The following is a 24356-nucleotide window of genomic DNA, read 5'->3' on the forward strand; positions in this document are numbered from 1 at the left end:
GACAATTAACAGCCAGCAATTTCTGGTGGAGTGGTAAATATTCGCAAATTAAATCATGTTAGTGGAGGTAAACTCCTGATCTGTCTGTAGTTATATTCAATTTTTTTCCCAGTGAGGATGCCAGATGGTTTCATAAATGCCAGTTTGACCTGTTTGGTGCATTAAATTCAATGACTTTGGCTTTCCAGGCTATTTATGAATGCATTAATCTTCTTAAATGCTAAATTCATCTGTGGATTATAAATGGTTGTTTTTCAAAACCGTACCAGCCAAATGCTGTAGACTAAGTTGATTCTTTAGAGGAGCATTATTTCACCCCGTCACTGAAGGTTTATCAATAGAAATTTGACACAAGTTGCTAGTGCACTGGGCACAGGGGTTATTTTTCATTTCCTACAGATAGATATTTGTTGTATGAACTGAATATTTTTATCTTCTGTTCCAAGATACACAAAAACTGAAGGGCATCTTATTGTGCAATTGTTACAGGGAAGCAGAATGTAGATTTCAAGTTAACTCTTGCTTCAAAGGTCTTTCTTTTTAATTCCGAAGAGGCAGGTTAAGCTCTGAATCTGAATCAACTCAAAGTTTATGATTCAGCTGTGACATCTGAGAAACAATAATGTGGGATGAGGAACAAGCCACCACATACAACATTTTACTGCTTGATAACAACAGTTAGAAATTCAGAGTGCTAGGGCAGTGGTCTTAGTTCCTTACAAATTATGTAGCCAAATAGTCTTACCATTCCCAGAAAGCTTTTTTCTGTAATAAATCTGTGGCTGCCTAGGAACTTTATAGCTGTTAATATGCCGTACAGCGTTGCCACTCAACTTCACTGCACCACAGGGGCCAGAGCTCATCTTCTCCCAATTGAAAAGCCTATCTGAGCTAAGAAGCAATCGGCATGTTATTACCAGTATAGAGCATATGACACACAGTTGAGCAGTTCTACTTCTGTTGAGAAGAGGCCATAGTATGTGCATGTACACACACAGGCAAATTCATTAACATGAAACAGTTTGACTCACATTGTTAATACATTTCCTTAACTCTGGCTGACTGACTTGGTGACTGTTAGGGGGCTTATTCCTTCACTCACTTACTACCCTGGTCCTTCTCGCATGAACAGAGAGCAACAATACCAGAAGTCCAAAGGTGCAAACAATTCGATGTTTATTGGGGTGAACTTCCAGCAAGCATGATTCCAGTTTCCTTCCTTAGTGTCCCCCTTCCCAGATTTGACACCACAGAGCCTTACACCTGTGTCCCTGTTCCCATTCCTGCCCTTAGCCAAACATGATTCCAGTTTCCCCACCCCCATTCCCTGTTCCCATTCCCCCCCTTAGCAAAACATGATTCCAATTTCCCAGTCCCATTCCCTGTTCCCATTTCCCCCACCCACACACTTCCTGATTGACTGCAGACTATATAGTAAAACTTGAGTTCTGCTTAGCTATACCTTAACCAATCATTTTCCTGAAGTTTAACTAACCAATCCTAACATATTGTAACATGGATTATGTAACCAATTATATCCCACCACCTTAATTAGTTTACACCCAGCAAAATTAATTATACAGCAGACAGGAACAATCACAGAACCAGACAGAGATTATACAGACAAACAATAGCAAAGTGGGAACTATAATGACAAAACAATACAGAAGTGAGGATTTCACATCCCAGCTATTGATAAGTGAGTTCTTGCCAGACAGGATGCTATCAAACTAAGTTTCCTTTTACATTTTCTAGGCACTTCTCTTTCTCTGGAGGCGATAGGCATCATAAGGACAGGAGTGTATTCCTAACAGCCCAATAGCACCTTCTTTCAATGTGACTAGTTTGGAATGTGAGGATGTGACCGGTCGCTTCCCAGCTTATGGCTGCCTCTGCTGCTTAGCCAAAGGCCTTAGCCTAAGAACAGGGCCTCAGACTGTCATAGTAAGAGAAGGCCCTTACACTGGCAGACAGTGATTTTGATTCTTTCTTTTATACCTCTATAACTTGCTAAGTGATAAGAATACACCTAAATTCTTAGAGTACAGGCCTTTACAGACAGGCCTGAATATCTATATCCTAACAGTGACTCCTCCCCAGTAAAGAAGAAGTCTGGAAAACAAAGGGTTATGTTTCATTAACCAATAGTTGCAACTGAAAGCCTGGAAGGAGATTTCAGTGCACCGTGGGAATTTTAAAGCATGTGTTGGGCTATACATGTCCTGTCTATTTGTTTACCTTTCACCAAGCTTCTTTCTAAGATCCTATGTTCTTAACATACAGAGTATTACACTGAGGCATCTAGTAACAGTAAAACTGTTTTTAAATAACTTCTGTTGAGTAGGAGGCAAATTAAAATGGAGTCTTATCTTTGGTTCGAATAGTTTGACTTTGTTCTAGGGATGGGCTCAAGCTGCAAAATTTGATGCATAGGGGCTGCCACACCCCCTGGCTTGAAGTGGTTTCCATCATATACAGGGTTTGCAGTTCAGTTCAATGGCTCTCAGCGCCCCCACTATAAAAGCTGTTCCAGCACCCCTGGCTAGATGGAAAACAACCCCAAAGTTGGGTGTTGATGAGATCTGGGATGTTGGCTTGGGCCATTATAATGATAGATGCCATTTGCAAAATCTAGCTCTGGATTTCAGATATGTCCAACGTCAATATGGGGCTTGGGATCAAGCCCAGCTCTCCTTTATTCTGCACATTTCTTGAGAAAACTTCTTCCACGGGATCCTTTCAAGGCCTTCACTGAGCCCAGATGTTCCTCTTCCTTGTTGCACACAGTCAAGGTGTACTGCTGTCCTTAAAGTAGGCTAGAAGAGGTGTTTACACTGATGTCAGCTGAAAAACATCAGACTCTCACAGCGAGGTATGCAGGCTCCTGCAAGATTTTTGGCAGCATAAGTGGCAATTCAGTTTATTAAGTGAATAAATACTAGTATATACTTCTTTGCTGATGTTCCTCTTTGTCTTTAATAGTAGCAGCTATTAAACTATGCGAGAGCAGGGGCTGAGTAGGGTAGAAAAGAGGAACTGTGTTGATTATGGACACCAACCTTTGACCCCAGATTTCTATGGCATCTGCCCATGTCATTGTAACTTCCAGAAGCCTTCAGGAGACTTACACTAGAGGAGCAACTTGGCCCATGTCAACCCCAGGATCAGGGGAGCACAAAAGCCACCTTGGCTTTTCACTTCCTAAGCTGTGCGGTGAACCTCTCGTTTATAAATGAGGACCTGTGCTGCAATATGTAGCTAAATCTAATCAGCTAACTGTACTGAAGTATTTGGATCCAATTTAAATGGCTAACGTCGTTCAAATTCTCACTGAGGAGGTAAACAACACAGCAGACCAATGCCTGTTCCTAGCGATGGTTTTCTTCTTGTCTGTAGCAATTACATTTATTTGGTGCATGTAACTGTATGAAACAGACTCTTATTAAAGAGTTGACACGAAGCTCCAACACCAGCTGTAAAGACATACTGAAATAACAGAAACATTTACAGAAAGAAAAGTTTTAAACAAATTATCATGAAATCAGACTTACATGCAAATTCCCAAGCCCCACTTTGAGAAACTCTTTGCCTTAAAAGGAGGGAGAGACAAAACTTGTATTTACAGCCCAACGTCATATAGAGGAGGAGATGTCAGAGGGCATTACTTAAACCCCTTCAATTGCTTAAAAAATCCTGTTTCAGGAAAAATTCAGCAAGTGCTTTGTACCAGTCAGTGGTGATGGCTGTAATTTGTTGTCATGCCCTCTCAATGGGGACTGAATTTTCCCTCCACGTAGCTCTTAAATCCCACTGAAATTTTATCTTGAATGCTTAATGCATATGTCTTGTGCAGGTCCTCTGGCAGAGGGAAGAATTTCAGTCCGAACACCCAGCCCACAGGGTAAGGACCAAACAGCAAAAACATTCTTTACTAGGCTTTACCTTACCTTTCAGGTTTACGGGCATTCTCCATGCTTACCATTCTCAGCGTTTCTTTTCTTTTGGTATTTTATTCATTCATTTCTGCTTTACCTTACACACTTTACTACTTCTCCTTAATAGACTAAAAATGACCACTCCATTATGTCTGTCTGACCTGTTGGCTTACATCTGATTGATCACTAGTCTGCTGATAATATGCAGTAGGACACCACAGATACTTGTCCACGTAATAGTATGCTGCCCGGTACTGACTGCCATGTTATAGTCTAGATGAGTTGACATTTTCAATATAAACCACAATTTGGGGGGTTTAATAGGTCGGCCTTTTGAAAAAGTCTCTTTCAGAAATTAGGTATTAATCTTACATGGTATATACTCTTTTGGACAAAGACCACATCTACCATTGTGGTTGAACTGGTCAACATAGCCCTGATCCTGGATCGTGACCTCTGGGCACCATTAAATAAATAGCAATTAAGCGCTCAGTTCAGATATGATGCGACCAAAATGATTTCAGTAGATGCCCCCCGTGCATATTTTTTCTGTTTTCAGCAGTAAAAGCAGAGCTGATACAAGGCTTTAGACGCTTTTATGCCACACTAACGCTAGCGCACGAAGCTTTAAAAACAAAATGTTGCAAGGGCTGACATTAGAGCAGCAAGCATTTTGATATTCATGGGTGAAAATCAAACAAAAGCCAAGGGGTTGTTTTCAAGACAGCATGTGCAGAGCGTTGCTTTTTTGTGATGAAAAAATCATTTCCACAGGCACTAAAATGGGGCCTTGCCTTTCTCAGAAACCTCTCCTGAGTAACCTATGTATTGGAAGGAGGATATGCATTTAATATGAAGACAAGAATGAAAAGAGAACACTAGCAATACTAGAAAGAAAAACTCTGAAGTTGTTGTTACAACATGAGGAAGGCAAAATTGTTTTAAAAAACCTCAAAATTTACATCAATTCAAATGGAGACACAAACCAATTACTGGTTTCAGAGCAGCAACTGTGTTAGTCTGTATCTGCAAAAAGAACAGGAGTACTTGTGGCACCTTAGAGACTAACAAATTTATTTGAGCATCAGCTTTCGTGAGCTACAGCTCACTTCATCGGATGCATTCAGTGGAAAATACAGTGGGGAGATTTATATACACAGAGAACATGAAACAATGGGTGTTACCATACCCACTGTAACGAGAGGGATCAGGTAAGGTGAGCTATTACCAGTGGGGCGGGGGGGGAACCTTTTGTAGTGATAATCAAGGTGGGCCATTTCCAGCAGTTGACCAGAACGTCTGAGGAACAGTGGGGGCGGGGGGAATAAACATGGGGAAATAGTTTTACTTTGTGTAATGACCCATCCACTCCCAGTCTTTATTCAAGCCTAAGTTAATTGTATCCAGTTTGCAAATTAATTCCAATTCAGCAGTCTCTCGTTGGAGTCTGTTTCTGAAGTTTTTTTGTTGAAGAATTACAACTTTCATGTCTGTAATCGCGTGACCAGAGAGACTGAAGTGTTCTCCGACTGGTTTATGAATGTTATAATTCTTGACATCTGATTTGTGTCCATTTATTCTTTTACGTAGAGACTGTCCAGTTTGGCCAATGTACATGGCAGAGGGGCATTGCTGGCACATGATGGCATATATCACATTGGTGGATGTGCAGGTGAACGAGCCTCTGATAGTGTGGCTGATGTTATTAGGCCCTATGATGGTGTCCCCTGAATAGATATGTGGGCACAGTTGGCAACGGGCTTTGTTGCAAGGATAGGTTCCTGGATTAGTGGTACTATTGTGTGGTGTGTGGTTGCTGGTATTTGCTTCAGGTTGGGGGGCTGTCTGTAAGCAAGGACTGGCCTGTCTCCCAAGATCTGTGAGAGTGATGGGTTGTCCTTCAGGATAGGTTGTAGATCCTTGATGATGTGTTGGAGAGGTTTTAGTTGGGGGCTGAAGGTGACGGCTAGTGGCGTTCTGTTATTTTCTTTGTTGGGCCTGTCCCGTAGTAGGTAACTTCTGGGTAGTCTTCAAACCAATTACTGCAAGCAAACGGCTGTAATGTTCCACACTTCCTTTAGACTTAGCTCTTCCGGGCAGGGATCATCTCTTCCTCTGTGTTTGTGCAGCACCTAATTCAATCCTGATCAGAGCCTTGAGATGTTACTGTTACAGAAAGAATACATCATAAACCCTAAATCACCCTCCCCATCCTTCAGACTTTCACCCAGAGGCCCATTTTCAGGGTCATTCAGCCTAGTGGCAATTTTAAGCAGCAGAAGTATTATTTGTATTCCAGTAGCACTCAGTGGTCCCAACTGAGATCAGAGCCCCATTGTGCTAGGTGGCATACAAACACACAGTGAGGGACAGACCCTGACCCAAACAGCTTAAATCTAAATAGATAAGACAGACAATAGATGGGAGAGGAAACAGGGGCACAGAGGGGTGACGTGACTTACCCAGGTTCACCACACCAGGTCAGTGGGAGCGCCAAGAACAGAGTCCAGGTCTCCTGACCAGTGCCCTGTCAGCAGGACCATTGCATACTTTCTGTTCTCCACAGGCAGCCCACTTTTCTGTTGGTTGGATTAATACCACTATAACCTCTCTACTTTGCAGACACACTATCAATCCAGCTCTGGCGGGGAGTGAACGTCAGACATCTCCACCGCACGCTGCAGACTGTTTACGTAAGGTTCAGGGACTGTCAAACCATTAAAGGCAAGGAAATTCAGAGTTAAAGCTGCAGCCTAAACACTGCCTGGCTCTCTGGGCTGAGTCACAGAACACAGCTATAGTCACCGAGGTTGTGCCTTACCTAGACAGATGCTTATTTTTATTTTAACCAAGTTTTTTTTGGTTGCAGTTAGAGCTTCACATTTTTGCCAGGCCATTACATCATATTCTACCTATTACATATTTAGGGCCAGATCCTGCAAATCCTTACCTGCCTTTACTTATGCAACTAGTTCCTTCAATAGGATTGCTCACATGAACCTGGATTTTCAGAAGTAGGCCATAAGATTATAATTTCCTTGGGGCAGGAACTTAATTCTCCTGTGTCTGGAACAGAGCTAAGTACAATTTCGACATATAACAAATCACAACTGGTGCACTTGGCTTCATTTGCTGGGATTCTCAGCAGCTAGAATAGAATGCATGGAATAGCATTTATTGCCCTGCAAAACTAATAAGTAGTGATGCCCTTCGCTAAACCCTTCAGGCTGGACTCACATCTGGAGTCGCACTGCAGCTTGTGTGTGTCTGGCGAGAAGGATTTGACCCACTTGACAATTCTGAAAGATCCCTACTGAGGTGAAGCGAAGTATGCAAATTCCATACAATGTCAAGATTTGTACAGCACTCAAACCATGGCAAAAATGGATTGCACAGCTGGAACAAACAACTATGAAAAGTGAATTACTGCACTTCCGCAGAAGCCATTTTTCAAACTAACTGCCTGAGCAATCAGAAAAATAAGTAAATAAAAACGTGAATAGGCACCAGTACAAACACAGGATTAAGGGCCTGATCCAAAGCCTATTGATCTTTCCATTGGCTTCAGTGGGTTAAGACCAGGCTGCCTTAGGTGTCTGCAAAAACAACATTAAAAAAAAAAAAAGAGTCATTGAGTTCACTGTGTGGCATACGATCATGTACAGGAGAGTTGGAACACTTTCCTGCTGTCCTTCAGAAATCAGCATAATTAAGGCTACATTAGTTTACATACTGTAAAAATAAAATTAACTGCTCTAGAGCAGAGGAATCCCCAAATTGTCACATCAGGTTGTGATTTGGCAGAGATATTAAAACCCTCCAGAAACAGAACTCAGCACTAACAGGGTGTCAGACACTCTTCTACAGCAGTGTTGTTCTAATGAACAACAATGAACTATTTTTGGGGAGCAGGAGAGAGAATGAGGAAGATATTTCTCCCCTCTTCCTCCAGGTGAGTCCTAGGAAACCCCCAGTGTGCTTGAATTAGACACCGGCTTACATCTGGAGTGGAAAGAGCAAAAAACTTATTTACATACTATTTTAGGGATCATCTCATAACTGAATTATCTTGAGCCAGCTGCTTAGACAAATGTCCTTTCTGCCTTTTATACATTGTATTTATGGATTATTTTCTCCAACTCTGAAATGACAAAAGCCCATTTCTAAAGTTTCCAATGTTCAGTCTCCTATGTTCAGTCTATAAATAATATGGAGTTTCTCTAATCCCCTCCATGCAATGGATAACTTCATAGAGTGCTTCATTGACTCATTTACTTATGCTTCAGACACTTAGTCATTACATCAGTTTTATACTTATTCTGGCAAGCGGGCAGAGGAACAGCCACCAGCTCAGGTGTTCCAAAGGCACATACATAGATACACATTTAGGAGAAAGCCGGAGGTGTATGAAGAATCTGAAGCTTTTAAAATCCTCCATAGTTCTGGTGGTAAAGGACAACCTCCGAACACCAGTGTCACTGTACATGAATACACTGCTCTACTACTTAAATTGGATATGGTGCAATTTACAATATCCCCAACTCTCCCTCTTATCATGGAGACAATACTTCCAAAAAACTTTTTTTTTTTTTTTTTTTTTAATAAAAAGGCAGTAATAGGGGGGATGGGAACATTTTATGAAAAACAAATCCTAGAATCAGGTTTGCAATTGTGATGTTTCCACACCACAATTAAACAAACAGGATGTCCTGGTATTAGTACAAGGTAACTGTGCTACTTTAGCATGTCAACCTTTCCCTCCCACACCCAAAAAAACAATCCACAGCTGTCCTGGTCACAGGTGACCTTTCAGAAGATAATTTAAACCACAAATCCCTCAAATTGTGTATCTTTTTAAAAAGGTGGGCACTCCCTGTGGTGGCATCCCTGGCTCTAAGGGTGCATCTACACTGCAAAAAAAAGGCGTGTTCTTAACTTGGGTTAGCTAACCTGTGGTGGCTAATGTATTAAAATAGCAGTGAAGACACAGCAACTCAGCTTTTAGCTTGGGTTAACAGCTCAGGTTCAACCCCAGTTTCCCTTGTACCTGCTAACCAGAGTTAACAGCCGAGTTGCCGCGTCTCCACTATTTTAACCTGAGGTAGTTAACATGGTTTAGCTCACTTAAGAACACACTTTTCCCCCCTAGTGTAGACATATCCAACGTAGCTCCTGCTGCACAGAGACCATGTTTTCCCCTCCTGCTTAAGAGACTCTCACTTCACTATCCTGGACTATTTAATTAAAAGCAGTAAAAGTGAAGGCTCCTTCAGTCTGAAGTTAAAGGTGAGTTACACTTAAACACAAACCAGCTCCTTCATTTCCTTTGGCTTATTTCCTCTGCACTGGTGAGAAAATTAGTGATGGTTACTTGCCAGGGACATGTTAACTTTGCAACTGCCATACTTTGCTAATACCAAGCACAAACCATTATGACAATGTTCCATGAGAAGATGCACCTAGATCATTCTCTTGAACAATACTAACCGCTGGTTCAACATGAATACACCCTCTGGGCTTACCTAGCATATCTGGTGGATCTCTTCATTCTCTCTCTCATCTCCAAAAGAAACAGACAACTTTAAGGAAAGAAGACATCACATTTTGGGGCCAGCCATTCAGAGGTGCTGAGCACCCACAGCTCCCAGTGACTGCAGTTGGAATTGGGGCAGCTCAGCACTCCGGGGTCCTAGAACAATTTGTATAGTGGGGGCGCTGAGACCCATTGAACCAAACTGCAAACCCTGTATATGATTGAAACCACTTCAAGCCAGGGGGTGTGTCCAGCACTTACATCAGCACTGCTGAAATACAGACACTTACTGCCATGGCATTGGTTTCCCTGTATCAGTGGCCAGTAATCGATATGGCATGGGAAAAAAAAATCTTTTTTCTTTCTAGAACTAGAGGATTAAGAAAAATACATTTCATAAAACTAAAAAAGGCTATTTGCGATTAATGCTGGTAACTCCCCAGCATGCCTGGCTGAGGTTACTGCTAAATGAAACATCTTTCCACAGTAAGAACTAAAATTCTCTGTAATGTACAGGCTTGGGAAATGAGCTAGAAAAGCCTTTAACACCAAGGCTAGATCATCAGAAGTCAAAAGCTTCTTTCCTTGTCTCAGCACTCTAACCCCTCTTACAAAGGATTGGAGTAGAACAGAAAGCAAAAATCGTTGCCGGGTGCACTAATGGTACTTAATTGAAGGCCAGAAGAAAAAATGTCAAGAATTATGTTTGTAACCTGCTTGGAATATTTCTATATAGTATTGGGAAAAAAACTGTTCTCCCTTAGTTAATCTAATGCGCCCACCACCCTGGTGTCCGGGAGCTATTATGTGAAGCAGCCCTCAGGGTATGTCTACACTGCATGTGTCCCCATATCCTGGCTCACGCACATGTAGTCCCACATTAGCTAAGCCACTCCCGACTCCACGCTGCAGAACCGCACACATACCAGACCCATTATACCTGCTTGACTGGACCTAAGAAAATATTTTGTAAGCAGCAGAGTTGCAGTATATTTTACTTCTAATTCATCTAGAATTCATTAGAAAGGTTTTGTAGGTTTCCTGTGTTCTCTAGAAAATCTTGTATATCAAACATGTTACGGCTTAGATCCAGGTTTTAACTGCCTTAAATAAGAGCACCTAGGCTTAATCTTAGTAGAGTAGAGCAAGACCACAAAGTGCTTGGACTGGATATTTTTAATCTACATTTTGAAAGGTCAACTTTATGTTCAGCAACTTTTCCCAATATTCAGCTTCCAGTAAGGTGGTTTTCAGTTTTCATTGAGCAAAGAATGAAAAATAAATAATAAGTTACAGCCTGCATATGTAAGTATTTTTCCTATTGTGATTTTTAGTAGCCATATTTAAGGTGAAATTTAGAGGACACATCTTTCATTTTTAATAATGAGGAAACATATCTGAGAAGCATTAAAATGGAGCAAATATTTTAAATCTCCTAGGTTAAAACATACTGCTAAATGTGAAAGGTAGCTACTGATCTCTGAAGTTAAGAGAATATGGCAATGCATCTTTCTTGACCAAAAGACCCACCCCATGTCCAAGGATTAAATCTAGAAGGGAAGGGAGCAGGAGACGTCCTTCTGCTATTAAAAAGCTGTATGTGTATAGTTGCCACAACTTCCTAACTGGCTACTGCTACAATTCTATAATCTTATCACCCTGAAACATAAAACAACAAGGGTTTTCTTTGTATGAAGGAAATGGAAGCATGTTAAAAGAACATTTAATAGAGAATCCTACAATTTCTAACTCCACAGGCAAGAGGCAGATGGAAGATGCCGCATACTGGAAGGATCAGATTTACTTAATAAATTCTCTGATGCTAAGAGCCCCAGTGCACAAGCAACTTAAAGAATGATAAAGACTCGGAGCCAAAGACTGGTACAACTCTCTTATTCCAGGGCCACTTCTGAGTCATTCCCAACACAATTGAGAGCAGCCTAATGTCTGCTTTAAGTTAGGTTGGCTGGCTACAGTCCCTAAGGGTATGTCTACTCTGCAAAAAAAACCCACACGGGGTAGTGAGACTCAGACCCCAGGTATACAGACTTGGGCTCATGCTACAGCCCTAAAAATAGCCATGTAGACATTCCCGCTAGGGCTGGGGCTCTGAAACTGGGGGAAGGGGTGGATTTCTTTCTATGTAAGGATAACCACATAAGGTAAAACATCTTCGGGCTCTGAATCCACTGCCTCCCAGAGATTCAGAGCTGAAGCAGGAATGTTTACTTGGCTATTTTTAGTGTCATAGCGTGAGTCCAAGTCTGTACACTCAGGCTCTGAGACTCACTGCTGCAATTCCCTCCCCGCACCTGCCAGTGTAGACATAATGTCAGGGGCCACCCTTCAGCTGGGGACAGTTGAAACACAATGAGCTGCATCCCCTCACCACTAGTTCTATACCTGTTTGTCTTCCCCATACCAGGGAAACCCTCAGCTGGGGAGCTATGGCAGCTTTCGGCTCTTTCTGCCATGTGAGTGGCATAAATGGAGCAGAGAAGGCATCTAGATCTGATCTAGAATTCTTTAAAGGTAGGCTGATCTCGGTTGGACATATTGCATCAAGAAACAAATCTATCCAAAGATCTGTTTACTGAGACAGAGACTACTGTATAGCACTGCCTAAATGAGGGACTCCACTTTCTTCCCTCCCACAAGTCAATTACATTAAATCACTGCTTATTAATAATATGTAAAGTAGTAGACTTCTCTTTCTAGGAAGCTGGTTGTAAAGAATCTCCAAGTAATTCAAATTGACAGAACCAGAATGTCCTGCTTAGTCCAATTTTCTTTCTGGTGGATTACGGCCTAAATAGCATCCAAGTTACTGTACAAATACCTGTTTAACTTTACAAACACTGAAGATAAAGAAGGTGTCAATGAAGTCAGAGATATACTTACCACAGAAGAAGACTTGTGTTTCTAAGAACAGGAATTCTTCCTGGTTGCATTTTGTTTAGTCTGCTCATCTTCGTGCTTTATCAGGCATATAGGTAGACAGAGTGTCCTGACCTAGCACTGAGCTGAGCTGTGGCTAGTGCCACCATATGAAGAGCTGGTCTGCAAGAATGTCTGCTCAAATGTGACTGTAATTACAGTGTTACTGCACTAGTGAATGCTGACAATTGTTTCTGGATTTTCACTTACTACCAGGGTCACAGTCTATTTTTAAAACATTCTGGAAATGCTAAGGCCACAGTGGATGAACAACTTCCAACAATACACTTTTTGCTATCCCTTGTTAAACAATCGATGTCACACTTTTGTTGGGGCTACATAGGTGAGGGTCCATAAGAACCTTTTTGTTAGCAGATTTCCAACAGCCTATATACAAACATTACAAATATAACTAAGTCAAAGGACTCAATTACAAAATGTTTATTCTGTGACCAGGACATAACACAATTCTAGTATATATTGTAGATGGGTCCTGTAACCGGGGTAAAGTCTTGGATCAAGGTTCCATCTACACTACAGACTGGAACTGTGTTGTGACTGGTTCACTGAATAGCCATGTTGCAACCTGACTCATCAAGCTGTATCTGAAGTGTTGGTGGACCCTAAGATACTCTGTTGCTGTCTAAGGACTTTACAAGGAGAAAAGAGAAGAATCAGCATGGTCTGTGCTGCAGAGGGCAGGAGGAAGGACAGTACCATCCTATATGCTTTAAAAGCTTTCAGTCTCTTGAGAAAAGGTTTTACAGTGAGAACATACCTTGATTATATGCAGTGTTCACAAGCAGTTGAAACAATCTGCAGGTCAATCACATTTTAACTTTGAGGATAATCCTTTCATGGCCATGTTATAATTTGACACACAAGTTGAAGTTCATGTTATACAATAAAACAGACAACTGAGTTCTTAGGAGAAAGACTCTGGATCATCATATGTCTGTCACCTGTGACCAGGTAAATTATGATGTCATGAATTGTGGTGATGATGCTCAATTTAGCTCAGCTGCTTTAAGAGGAAATGTAAACCACCCAGGCCAAGGGGAATGAGATGAGGAAACAGAAACCACAGAGGTCTGAAGTGAATACATAGCTGAATTTGCTTTCTTGGGCTTTGCTCTTGCTCATAAATTGGTCAAGCTGTGTTTATGAAGTTTATGTGCTCAGCAGAGCCCCATGATAGACTTGAATTCACATCAGAGCCTTTGATTAATTTAAGTATGGTCAAGAAAGGTTTCTTAAAATCTAAGAGTGAGCTGACTGTTTTCAGAAGTACTTGAAGAAATCTATGATGAAATGAAGGACCCAAAGGCATTTAATTGTTGAACACATAAAAGGAAGTATATTTAAAATAAAAAAAATTGGTCAGACTGTAGAGTCAGTTACCATTTTTAAGGAATTTACAGGGCTGTTGTAGATGAGTCTTTTGGAATAGCCAGTTTATCGCATTGCCTAAACTGGTTTCTTCATTGCACAGGATTTTCTCTTAAAATGTGTGCATTTTTTAAACAATTACATACATATTAAAAATCAGCATTTCTTTGCTTAAACTTAATTAAAACGTTAATACTCTCAGACAACACAGATCTGAAATGGTGAAACCAGTAATTTCCCCCGCCCACCTTACAACAAATTAAATTGAGACAAAATTACAAACACGTTTCACTACATGATTATTATTAATAAAAATCAGTTTTTTTTATAAAGTTGCCCAAAATGCAAGGGATGTGCATAGGTTTACAACTTAGTCATAATATTATTTTATTTTATTCCCTTGGGTACGTTTTCCCATGAACGGAATGTATTTTGCTGTAGATTACAGGTTTTTTTTCAACACAGATACACCAACGGCATGAACGCTTGCGACTGTCCACATGCATTAAGGGTCAAGACCCAATTTCAAATCTCTAAAAGGTTTACAGAGTTCTTCAAAGAGACAGTATCACATTATCTGGATGTTACATAAAAGTACTATTCTAAAAAAAAGGAGCAAAGAAAGGCCTTTAAAATTTATGAATTTGTTTTGTAATCACTAGACTAATTATTTCAAATAAATAAAGGAAAGCAAGTTATCCCAATCCATAAAATCAGACTCTAAATAGAATGTAGTGTTCCACCCCCAAGTTAAGGTAACAGAATCATTTATTATTATTAAAATAGATTATAGAAAGCAGCATCTATTTTGTGCAGTTTTTAGGGGCCTTTGAAATAAAAAGCTATGATTTCCAAAAATATAACATTCCAAAGGATTGAATAATACATATATTGAAACATACATTTTATCAAAGTTTAGGAGAACTGATTAAAAAAAGATACTGTCTCTTTAAATTAGTGTTTAATTTTTTTCTCCTCCTATCTATTAGGACATGACAATAATTATAAATTTAGGTCACACTACATCTAGGTAGTCTCTAGGGGCCAAGATCTGTTGACACAAGGTCAATAACAAAGAGGTTTTCCATGTATGAGGTGGTTCCCAGTATTGATAAAATTCTTCAGTTATCTGGTGAAAGGCCTAATAGACCCAGGAGACTGGAACCCACTGTGATGCTGTACAAACAAGCTCAATGGCTTCCTCCAGATGCCTGATTGTTTCATCAATTTCATTGTTGATAATTGTTAGATCAAAGTAGTGTGCATATGTTCTCTGTAAGATTTCAGATTCCTTTTGCAGGCGCTGAAGAGATTCATCCTGCACAATGATTGGAAAAGAAAGCAAGAGAGATATATTAGATTCTTTCGTTCAGTTTTCTGTTTGTTGGTTACGGAGAAGGAAACAGCAAAAATAAAACCTAATCTAAGGATTCATGAATGACTTATGCCCCCTACATAATGTCAAATTCCATGCATGTTACAAGGAAGAAATTGTAACTTGCCTCACCCTTGTAACTTTACACAAAATCACAATCCATCAACGGAGGTTACTCAAGACACATCAGGACACTTATCTAATTTGTGGGAAGGGTTAAACAGACATGGGCTAGAGCATAAGGATTACAAAAAATAAAAGTAAGAACCCGTACAAACATGGAAAGAGTGTCAGTTCATGAATGAAAACATATCCAGTTGACAAATACAAGCTGTTTGGCATCTATCCAGACATCGATACTGGAAGCATGATAGAATGAGTTTTCAAGTTTCAGCTGTTTTTGGACAATTTCTGTAATATCTATTACTACTCAGCATCAGTCTTCGAGTTTCACTTCCTTTTACTTTAATAAATATTTACTGTGGACAGTCTTAGGAAATTCTCACTCTATTACTTTCTAATTTCTCTTTCATTATAACCCTCTTCTAACATCTTATGGTCTATCTGAGACTGTATTCTAATTCTAAATTCTACTGGTGCAATTCAAGCCCACCAAGAATAGCTGCACCAGTTTTACCACCTCCACCTCTTCTGGGAGTTGTGTCGGGAACCTGCCCTAAATTGAGGCCAGGTTATCATATATGGCCTTTGGAATCATATTTTGTGGGTGCTCCTGCCATGCTCCTCCAAGGCCAGCACTGCTCACATTCTGGGCTTCCAAATGGAGCAGGGTTGCAGAGGGCTTGTGCTATGGATGACTCTCTCCCTCCCCCTGCTGCCTCGGTTCTGTGGGAGAATGAACGATGGGAGTTTAAACTCTCTTCTCACAATTCCCTAGGGATACCAGAAGATCATCTGAAATCTCCCACAAGCCATTGCTTCTAGGAACTGTGGAATAGCTGCCCAAGAGGCAGTGCAAATGAAATGTCATTGCACAGTGCAATATGGAAATGGGACAAAACTACTCCCCAAACAATATGGCCAGTGTGGTCACGCTGCATTGTTAGTACCTACCCTGGTGTTATCCCACCAGTTCAATTAGCCATGGTTCAGTTCTCTATGTACCAAGAGATGCAGCCCAGCACTCCAGTGCTATAAAGCACAGAGCAGCACTGAGTGGTCTTTTTACTTGAACTTATATGGGTCACAAAATTTGATTTCCAGAGTCTTCATATTACGAGGTCAACTGGGTTCCCTTTCTTCAACTGACCAAGTATCTGGGATTGCACTGTGGGAGTGCTCCTCACACAGACGTGTACAGAGAATGTCCTTTTAAGGAGTATTATGCATCCAAACAAGCACATGAGGCTTCTGTGAAAAACAATGATATGTGCAGATTTGTCCTATGCTATTCTCAAGTCAACTACTGATAAAGAGAGACCTTAGATTGTGCTAAATACACCACTGGGACATTCCCCTAAAATAACAGCAACCATGGCAAAATCCTCAACTATCATAAATTACCATAGCTCAACTGACTTCAACAGAGCTCCAATGATTTCTGCAAAAAGAAAAGGAGTACTTGTGGCACCTTAGAGACTAATACATTTATTTGCGCATAAGCTTTCATGAGCATAAGCTTATGCTCAAATAAACTTGTTAGTCTCTAAGGTGCCACAAGTACTCCTTTTCTTTTTGCCAATACAGACTAACATGGCTGCTACTCTGAAACCTGTCAATGATTTCTATCAGCTAAGGATTTGACCCCTTGTGTTTAATCTACAAAGTGAAAAATTATATTTGTACAAGTGCTACTTTTTTTTGCACTTTCAAGATATCTAATTAAAAGGTACATTTTATGTCTGTAACCTCAATGTTATTAAAAATATTGGACACTGTATATTTCAAATGAGTATAATAAACCTGAAGCCACTGAACTAATACTGTATGTCAGAATATAAAAGGTTTTAGAACTTGGGAGACAAATGTAGGTTTTCACAGTCAGTTTCATGCCTGTGTCAGCAATACGCAGTAAATTTATGGATATAAACTTTTTTATTTACACTTCCTATTTAATAATGATAAATTAGGACAGACAATAGAGATCTGCAGGGAATCTGTAAAAGGAAAAGAAAATGAGGAAAAGAAAATAGGAAAAGAATGAGAAGAGTTGTTCTCAAATCTTTACTTCGACTTGGCTCTGGCCCTAGATTTTGCAAAAACAAAGAGGGTATTTCAAAAATATCTATTCGATTATAACATTTAACTGTCGTCGTTGCTCCTAAGTAATATTTTATAGACAACTAAGGAGACTGCATTTTGGGAGACCTACACTACTTACACTTACCCCCATGGAAATGTAAAATGTTACTTTTACCTACTCCTGGGGGAATTCTGTGCCAAAAAATTAAAAATTCTGCAGCAAAAAATTAAAAATTCTAGGCACAATATTATAAAATTCTGCATATTTTATTTGTCAAAATAATGTAATATAATCACTTTGGTTTCAATTATTTCGGTAATTTATTTTAACTACAATACAATGGATGGAGAATTGAAGTGGGGAGCATTGGAGGAAATTCCCAAACCCCCTTGCCTAACAGTAATGTAACTAGGTTTGACCCTTTATTTCTAGTTATTAGTCAACAAACATATGCAGCCATATGCTCAGTGTTACAACATAGGCAACTGAAGAGCAAGTGAAGGCTGGAGAATCACACTCACAATTTATATTGACTACTGACCATCTCCAGAAAGGTCAGTAGGAAACAGTTTATTGAGCACATTCTGATAGGAAATATTTTCGGTCCAAAAATTTAGACTAGTTCTAATCTCTAAAGCACCATAAGCATTTATAAGGCCATACTGTCCTTTACACCACTCTGGCAATGCAAAGGAGCTATTAAACATTTACACTTGTTTTATACTCCTGGGGGAATTCACAAAGAGAATGGGAACAATTCACTAAGCAGGCAGGCTGCTACATTCTGCTCTGCCCGATGGGACAGTGCCTGTCCCATGCCTACCTCCTCAGAAACACCCTGAAGCCCTGCCCCTCCAAGCCAAGCATGCTGCAATAGCAAGCGAGAGGGACAGAGTGTCTCTCTCTTTCACACACATGACTCCAGAGCCCTCCTGCCTTGTCAGTGATTTACATCTCTACTGGCTGCTCCAGGTGCCCGAACCAATCTGCCTGCTCTGCCGGGGAGGATGATTGCTTTTGCAGATTCCCTTTGCTTCCCTGTCAGAAGTCATTTTTCTGCAGGGAAGAAAAGAAATCTGAGGGGGACATGAATTTTGCACATGCGCAGTGATGCAGAATTCCCCCAGGAGTACTTTTTCCCCTACATTCTTGAGGACAATAGTAAGTCTTTTACATTATTGAATTAAGGATTGGCCTGAGCTGCAAAATTCTGAAGTGGGTCCAAACTTCCTCAAAGTTTGGGGAGGAGGAGCCAGATCAAGGTTTTTGGTTTGGGCCCACCTCTAATTAGAATATATGACAGAATTATCTCTGATCTGCATAGTCCAAATTTACAGCACTATTTGTGCACGTGTCCTTTAAAAAAAACCTGAATATCAGAATGCAAGATATATATATATAGCCACACTGGATAACAGCTTTCGCTAAATGTTTCTGGTAAGGTGATTAGCAGTTAAAGGATTTATGTCACTTAGCATGTAAGTGGCCATAATCAGGCTTCAAAGCTGACATCCCATTAAGACCTCTCTTTACATTGTGAAGGTTAGCTTGGCAACCAGCCCGGGTATCATTTTTTGTTTTTAAATTAAAATTTTAAAACTAGAGATCTGCAAGGACATTTGAAATCTCTAAAATTTGTATTTTTAACAGGCAGTAATACATTTCAGGCCATGCATTTCTGGGGATTACTACATGTTTTGTGGTTGACGACAGCAAGCATTTGGCTTTGTGCTTCATAAAAGCACCAGAACCATGCAATATTTACCCAGAAAGGCACTGTATTTTGTGTCTTTATTCAGTCACAGTGGGATCCCTGTAAATTGGAGATACTGCACATGCATTCTACAGTCGGTTAAAATGGCTCAACCGTGCATTGCAGGATAAGGCTGTTTGAACCGTGTCAACCACAAAGTCATAATGTGCATTTCCTAGAGTAGGAATAAAAGTCTCTGGGTTCACTTGTTTTTAAGGCTATCCTTTTAACTTTTTTCTTTTTGCCAGTGAATAATCCTTTCATTTGAATGAGCTTTGGCACAGATGTCTGAGGTCTTTATTACTTTATACTTTTATTCTAACGGCAAAAGTAATGTTGAGTGGGAACAAGGATGTCTACGTTCTAAATCTATTAAAATAATCAGGATTGCATCTTATCAGGTTCTAGCCGGTACTTACAGGCAATTTTCTGCACCATTTTGGCAGCTATGTAAAATGAATACGAACGCAGGAAAATGAAAAGAAAGGCAAAGATGATAATTCAAGAAAAAACATAAGGAAAAAAGACAGTCATTTACAGATGTGTTTGCTTCAGGTGTTTGTAAAAATGAAACAAAGCAGGATAAACAGGTCAAGAGAAAGGGCTATTCTTTATGCAAATGAATCTTTTGTAAAAGTAAAAATGAATGAGAAATATGAAGTATGCACACAAAAACCCAGTTTGCTGAGACTCATCATACCACAGCTTCTGTATATATTCCATTCCCTCTCATGCAGCACAATAGATCCAGGTGAGTAGGACCCAGATTGCATTAGTGTCCACTCTTATTTTTTTTAAAGTGAGTGTTAGTGGTTCACAGACAGTGAAAGTTTTAGCAAATATCCAAAACATTAAAGCATGACTCTGATTTTGCAACGGAGTCCACCTGGATGAATTTTTATGCCACACAGATCAAATTGCAGGATCTGGGCCATAAAAAGTAAACACAGCACAAGAGCATAACAACGAGGCTAAATATTTGAACCCTAAACCTTTTTTGGTTTAACTTCCCCTACGTCTTCCATCCCAATGAGGAAAAAAAAGCCCAATCTTGCATGTGCTCACACTGTAGCTCAGTACATCCCCAAACAGCAATTTACTTTCTCATATTAACCCTCCCAGTTCTCCCCCATCTCACATTCTACAACATGAACTTCTGAATGGTCAAAAGAGAAGTACCACTGGTATTTCAGAGTAGGAGATTTGAAACAACACACTGGAACAATCAGATAATTCTGTAATAACTTTGGGCCAAAAGACACATGGATTTTTTTTTAAAAGGCAAAAATAGTACTGAAGATCTTCAGGGGCTTTTGTGCATTTGTACAAAAGCTCCAGCTAAAATAATCAGAAAAGTTGCATAACAATCCAGGACCTATTCTTGCGCTCTTGAGCTCCCCGCCCTAAACAGTTATGCAATCTGCTGTGCAAAAGAATATCTACCATTACAGGGGACTAAGATGCAGCATTTTAATATTTGTCCATATAAATTTACAGTAAATGATAACATCAGCAATGTTTCAGAGGAATGATCACTACATCATTTTAACATAGCTAAAATCAGAATGTTCTGAGACATCTTCATTTCCGTGTTTGGGAAACTTAACACTTGAAAAACAAAAAGGCTTTGTTTTACTTTTTTTTTTCATAATTTTCTTGCCATTTTACTAATTATTTATGGTATTTGTGTTTGAACATCTTTATCCTTTATGGCCCATCATTTATCTGCAAGAATCTGTAGTGAAGTCCTAATTCTATATTTGTCTTATTACACACATTATGTCTGGGGAAGCCGACTGTTGCTACAAACACAGGATTATCACTTCCCTGCAGGATCAAAGAGATGGAAGAGGAACTTGCTACAGAGAGAAAGTTCTTATTCAGATACATTTAACACCTTTCTAGAGTGGAAAAAAAGGAAGGAACTGGTTATAAATGTTTTGTTTGTTCTGGTTTAAGCTAAATCCTGAGAAATCCTTACATAAACTCTCTTTGAACATGAACACTTAACATTTTCTCACAAGCAGGTATCCGTTCCATTTTTGTTCACAATCCCGAGCATCACAATGTTATTTGAATTTAATAAGTCAGTTTCTGGTATATAGCTTTGGGATTTCTTTTCTCAAAGATGAAACTTAGTAGCAGCTTCCTTCCTCCTTCTACTTGGGGTGGAAAGAGTGAAGTACATTGAATGACTCAGAAAATGGAAATTCTTGGACAGCTGACCAATTAGTTGGCTCAATGGCCATAGCAAGGATTTTGGAAACAATTCTTTTAGGTTGGGAGGAAATAAAACTGAACAATATATTTTAAAAGGATATCAAATGATCAGTACTGATCTATATCTCAGCTGATGTTAAAGTTGTCATGTGAAGAGCTAAGAGTACTATGAAGTGCTTCCCTAGTAGTGACAGTGCACGGATCCTTGCAGCTCAAGTTTATATTTAAACGTAGGAAAAATCATCTGTTATTCAGTAAAATCATCTCAATCTTAACTTCAGTGGTGTTCTGACCCCACTATAAAAGACAACTGGTCAGTTAAAATGTTGATCTTATTCACATACTGAATCATCCCTTTAATTGTGTCTCCTGATAAAAACATTTACCTGTAATAAGCCTTACCTCATTAATGCCTGGGGTAATCGTAGGTGCAGCAATAAAAACAACAAAAGGAGCAAACTCTGCAGTTCTCAGGACCTTCAGTGCCTACGTAAAAAAATTAAATACTTGAGAAGAAGAACAAATCAATCAACAGGATACAAGTTTAAATATACAAACAGAGGGAAGAACTAACAAGACTCTAGATCAGTTTTAAATATAACCAAGAAATATTAAGAATTAAGACCCTGATCCTGGAAAGACTTACAGATATGCTTAAGTTTACAGTCCCATTTACTCCACTAAGTCTTTGCAAGATTGGGGCCCGAATTGTAAGTTCATCATCATAAAGAATTGCCATGGTATTGAAAGCATCCAAGATTTCATAGGCAGGATATTTTTCCTACAGAAAACACTAAAAATCAGTTTATATTTACGCTGAAAAATTTGCATTAGCTAGAAAAACTTTTGCTATGGTATTCTAAATGGGTCAAAATATAAATTGTACTTTATAGTAAACGCTGACTAAAACATCATAACAAAACATTTTCTGGTTGCGAATATTGCTCAACCTACAGATAAAAACTTATTTTTATTTTTGCTGAAGCAAAAATGTTCTGATGTGAAAACTATGAAGCTTTCAAAATGTGAGGGCACTGAAAATACTAATAATTCAATAATCATAAACTGAGACCAACGGCCCTGCTAGAGAAGCTCCAAGCTACCTCTATGCAGAAGAGAAATGTAAAGACAATGCTTATGATTAACCTGACTCAAACAGTAATGATTTATGAGTGACATAGGTAGTTCCACAAATGAGTCCCTCCACCTGGCTTGATCCAGACTGAAACTTGGGATAGGTAGCAAGCAAACATAACCTAGCTGATCTCAACTGTCTGGGCAGAATGTAGAATGAAAGACACTTATATTCCACTTCAAAGCAGTACAAAAAGGTCCTTTTTTAAAAACTAGCCTGACAGCCAGCTGAGTTTATGTCCCTCTCTGCTGCCTGAAATCCACTTTCAGATATCATCAGTTATGCATTGTTTCTACAGAAAAACATGGTTACATGAGTCAGGGAACCTCACAGAACTGAGGATGCCTGAACCTGGAATACAGAAACAGGTAATTAACTAGAACTGGGCTCATGGACAAGTACTACCATAAGTGTAACAAATTAGGTGAGTTGCATTATACAATGTAGTCAGACGTCTTATTTTTGTTCTGAAAGTCTCCACTTAGGTGAAACAAAGTCCATCAACTGCACTGTCCAGAACCAAACCTGTGATCTCATGAATCCAGCCACAAAAGAAGAGAAGAGCCAGTGTAGAGAAAACACAGACAATATTGGTCACGACTAGTTAATTTTGCTCACAGGGGGATGAGCCCTGCAAACCAAAGCAATGGCTGGTGAGAAAGAATGCAGAGAGGTCATGACCCAGGGAAAATAACTGTCAGACTTGTCTTCTGGGCTCAGCAGCTCATATTTTTAATTGGCTCCTGAAAGTTATTTCAGGACTGGTCTCTTGTTTCCCCATGTCCTTTAACCTGATTGAATATGAATTCAAAGGCACCACAGCTAAAAATAAAACATATAAATACTCGGCCATCAACTGAAATTCATATCAACGTGGGAGGTTCCAAAGGAAATTAGTCTAAATGTTCCATTTAGGATTTTATATCAAAATTGCAACACTGTGAATAAAGTATTCATATTCTTAGAGTCTGTGAATTTACCTACTCACTGTTGCTATTATAACACACACAGACATTAATAAATACAGCTATAGCCATTCTATAGGCAACACCTTCCTATAGCATCAGTGACGATAGAGAATGCTACTTCTGAGACTGCTGACCCAATAACAGCAGGGAAGTAGGGGACAGTCAGGACAATGCAGAACAAAATTCCCTCCTGGGTGTGCTATCAAAGTGAAATCTAGGGCTGAACATATTAATACATTACAGCTGGCTGGCACAGACAATCAGCTGCTTCAATGGACAGCAAAGTGCAGTGAACAATAATGTAACAATAATTTCCCTTATTATATTAAAGTGTGCAGTAAGCAGATTTTCATAGCAGTACTGGTCCCTTGACAAACCAAATGGTGAGCTCATTTCTACTTCTTAGTTTTACCCTAATGATCAGTAGAAGATGATTTCATACACTGAAGTCCCTGTGTGGAACCATTGCCCCACATACTAAAAACTTTTCACATTAAATGTCTGATGAGTTATATGTCTTAAATTCTAAGGTCAAAAAATGACTGGCGATAGGATGTAACAAAATAAAATTCAGGTGTCTCTGATAAGCTTTGCATTTTTATACATTTCCAATAAGTACCTGAGGTTCTACGTCAAGTATTGCAATTAGTCCCTGTTCATGGATCTTCCGTATTGTTTCCAGTTTTGTCCCATACATTGCATCCTCATGGCTGCCATATTCCAAATATTCATTGTTGGATATATCCTGCATCATTTGGTCATGCGATACAAAGTAATAATTCTTTCCGTTTTCTTCATCTTTCTTGGGAGGTCTGGTTGTGTCTGAAATGTCAAGGAATGCAAAAGAACACAATCTAAATTTTAATTTTTGTTGGCCTAGTAATAGTTATTCATGTAACAACCCATTG

At 39.5% G+C, this 24356-nt stretch overlaps 1 protein-coding gene across 10 annotated transcripts in view; it reads right to left on the minus strand.

Annotated features, from left to right (window-relative positions):
- Positions 1-13811: 13811 nt before the first annotated feature.
- The window catches only part of CASK (calcium/calmodulin dependent serine protein kinase), a 411477-nt gene continuing 400932 nt past the window's right edge, over positions 13812-24356 (minus strand). For 5 of the 10 annotated variants that reach the window (XM_074969135.1, XM_074969125.1, XM_074969132.1 and 2 more), the window contains 3 exons: positions 24068-24270; positions 21748-21831; positions 13812-15112 (listed from right to left, as the gene is read on the minus strand). In XM_074969135.1, coding sequence (XP_074825236.1) covers positions 14936-15112; positions 21748-21831; positions 24068-24270 — 464 coding nt within the window. In that variant the 3' untranslated portion in view covers positions 13812-14935. The remainder of the gene's footprint in view (positions 15113-21747; positions 21832-24067; positions 24271-24356) is intronic. The other 5 variants (XM_074969088.1, XM_074969083.1, XM_074969076.1 and 2 more) reach the window with 1 other exon arrangement.

This window comes from Natator depressus, chromosome 1 (assembly GCF_965152275.1).
Source record: "Natator depressus isolate rNatDep1 chromosome 1, rNatDep2.hap1, whole genome shotgun sequence".
Classification (NCBI taxonomy): Eukaryota; Metazoa; Chordata; order Testudines; family Cheloniidae; genus Natator; species Natator depressus.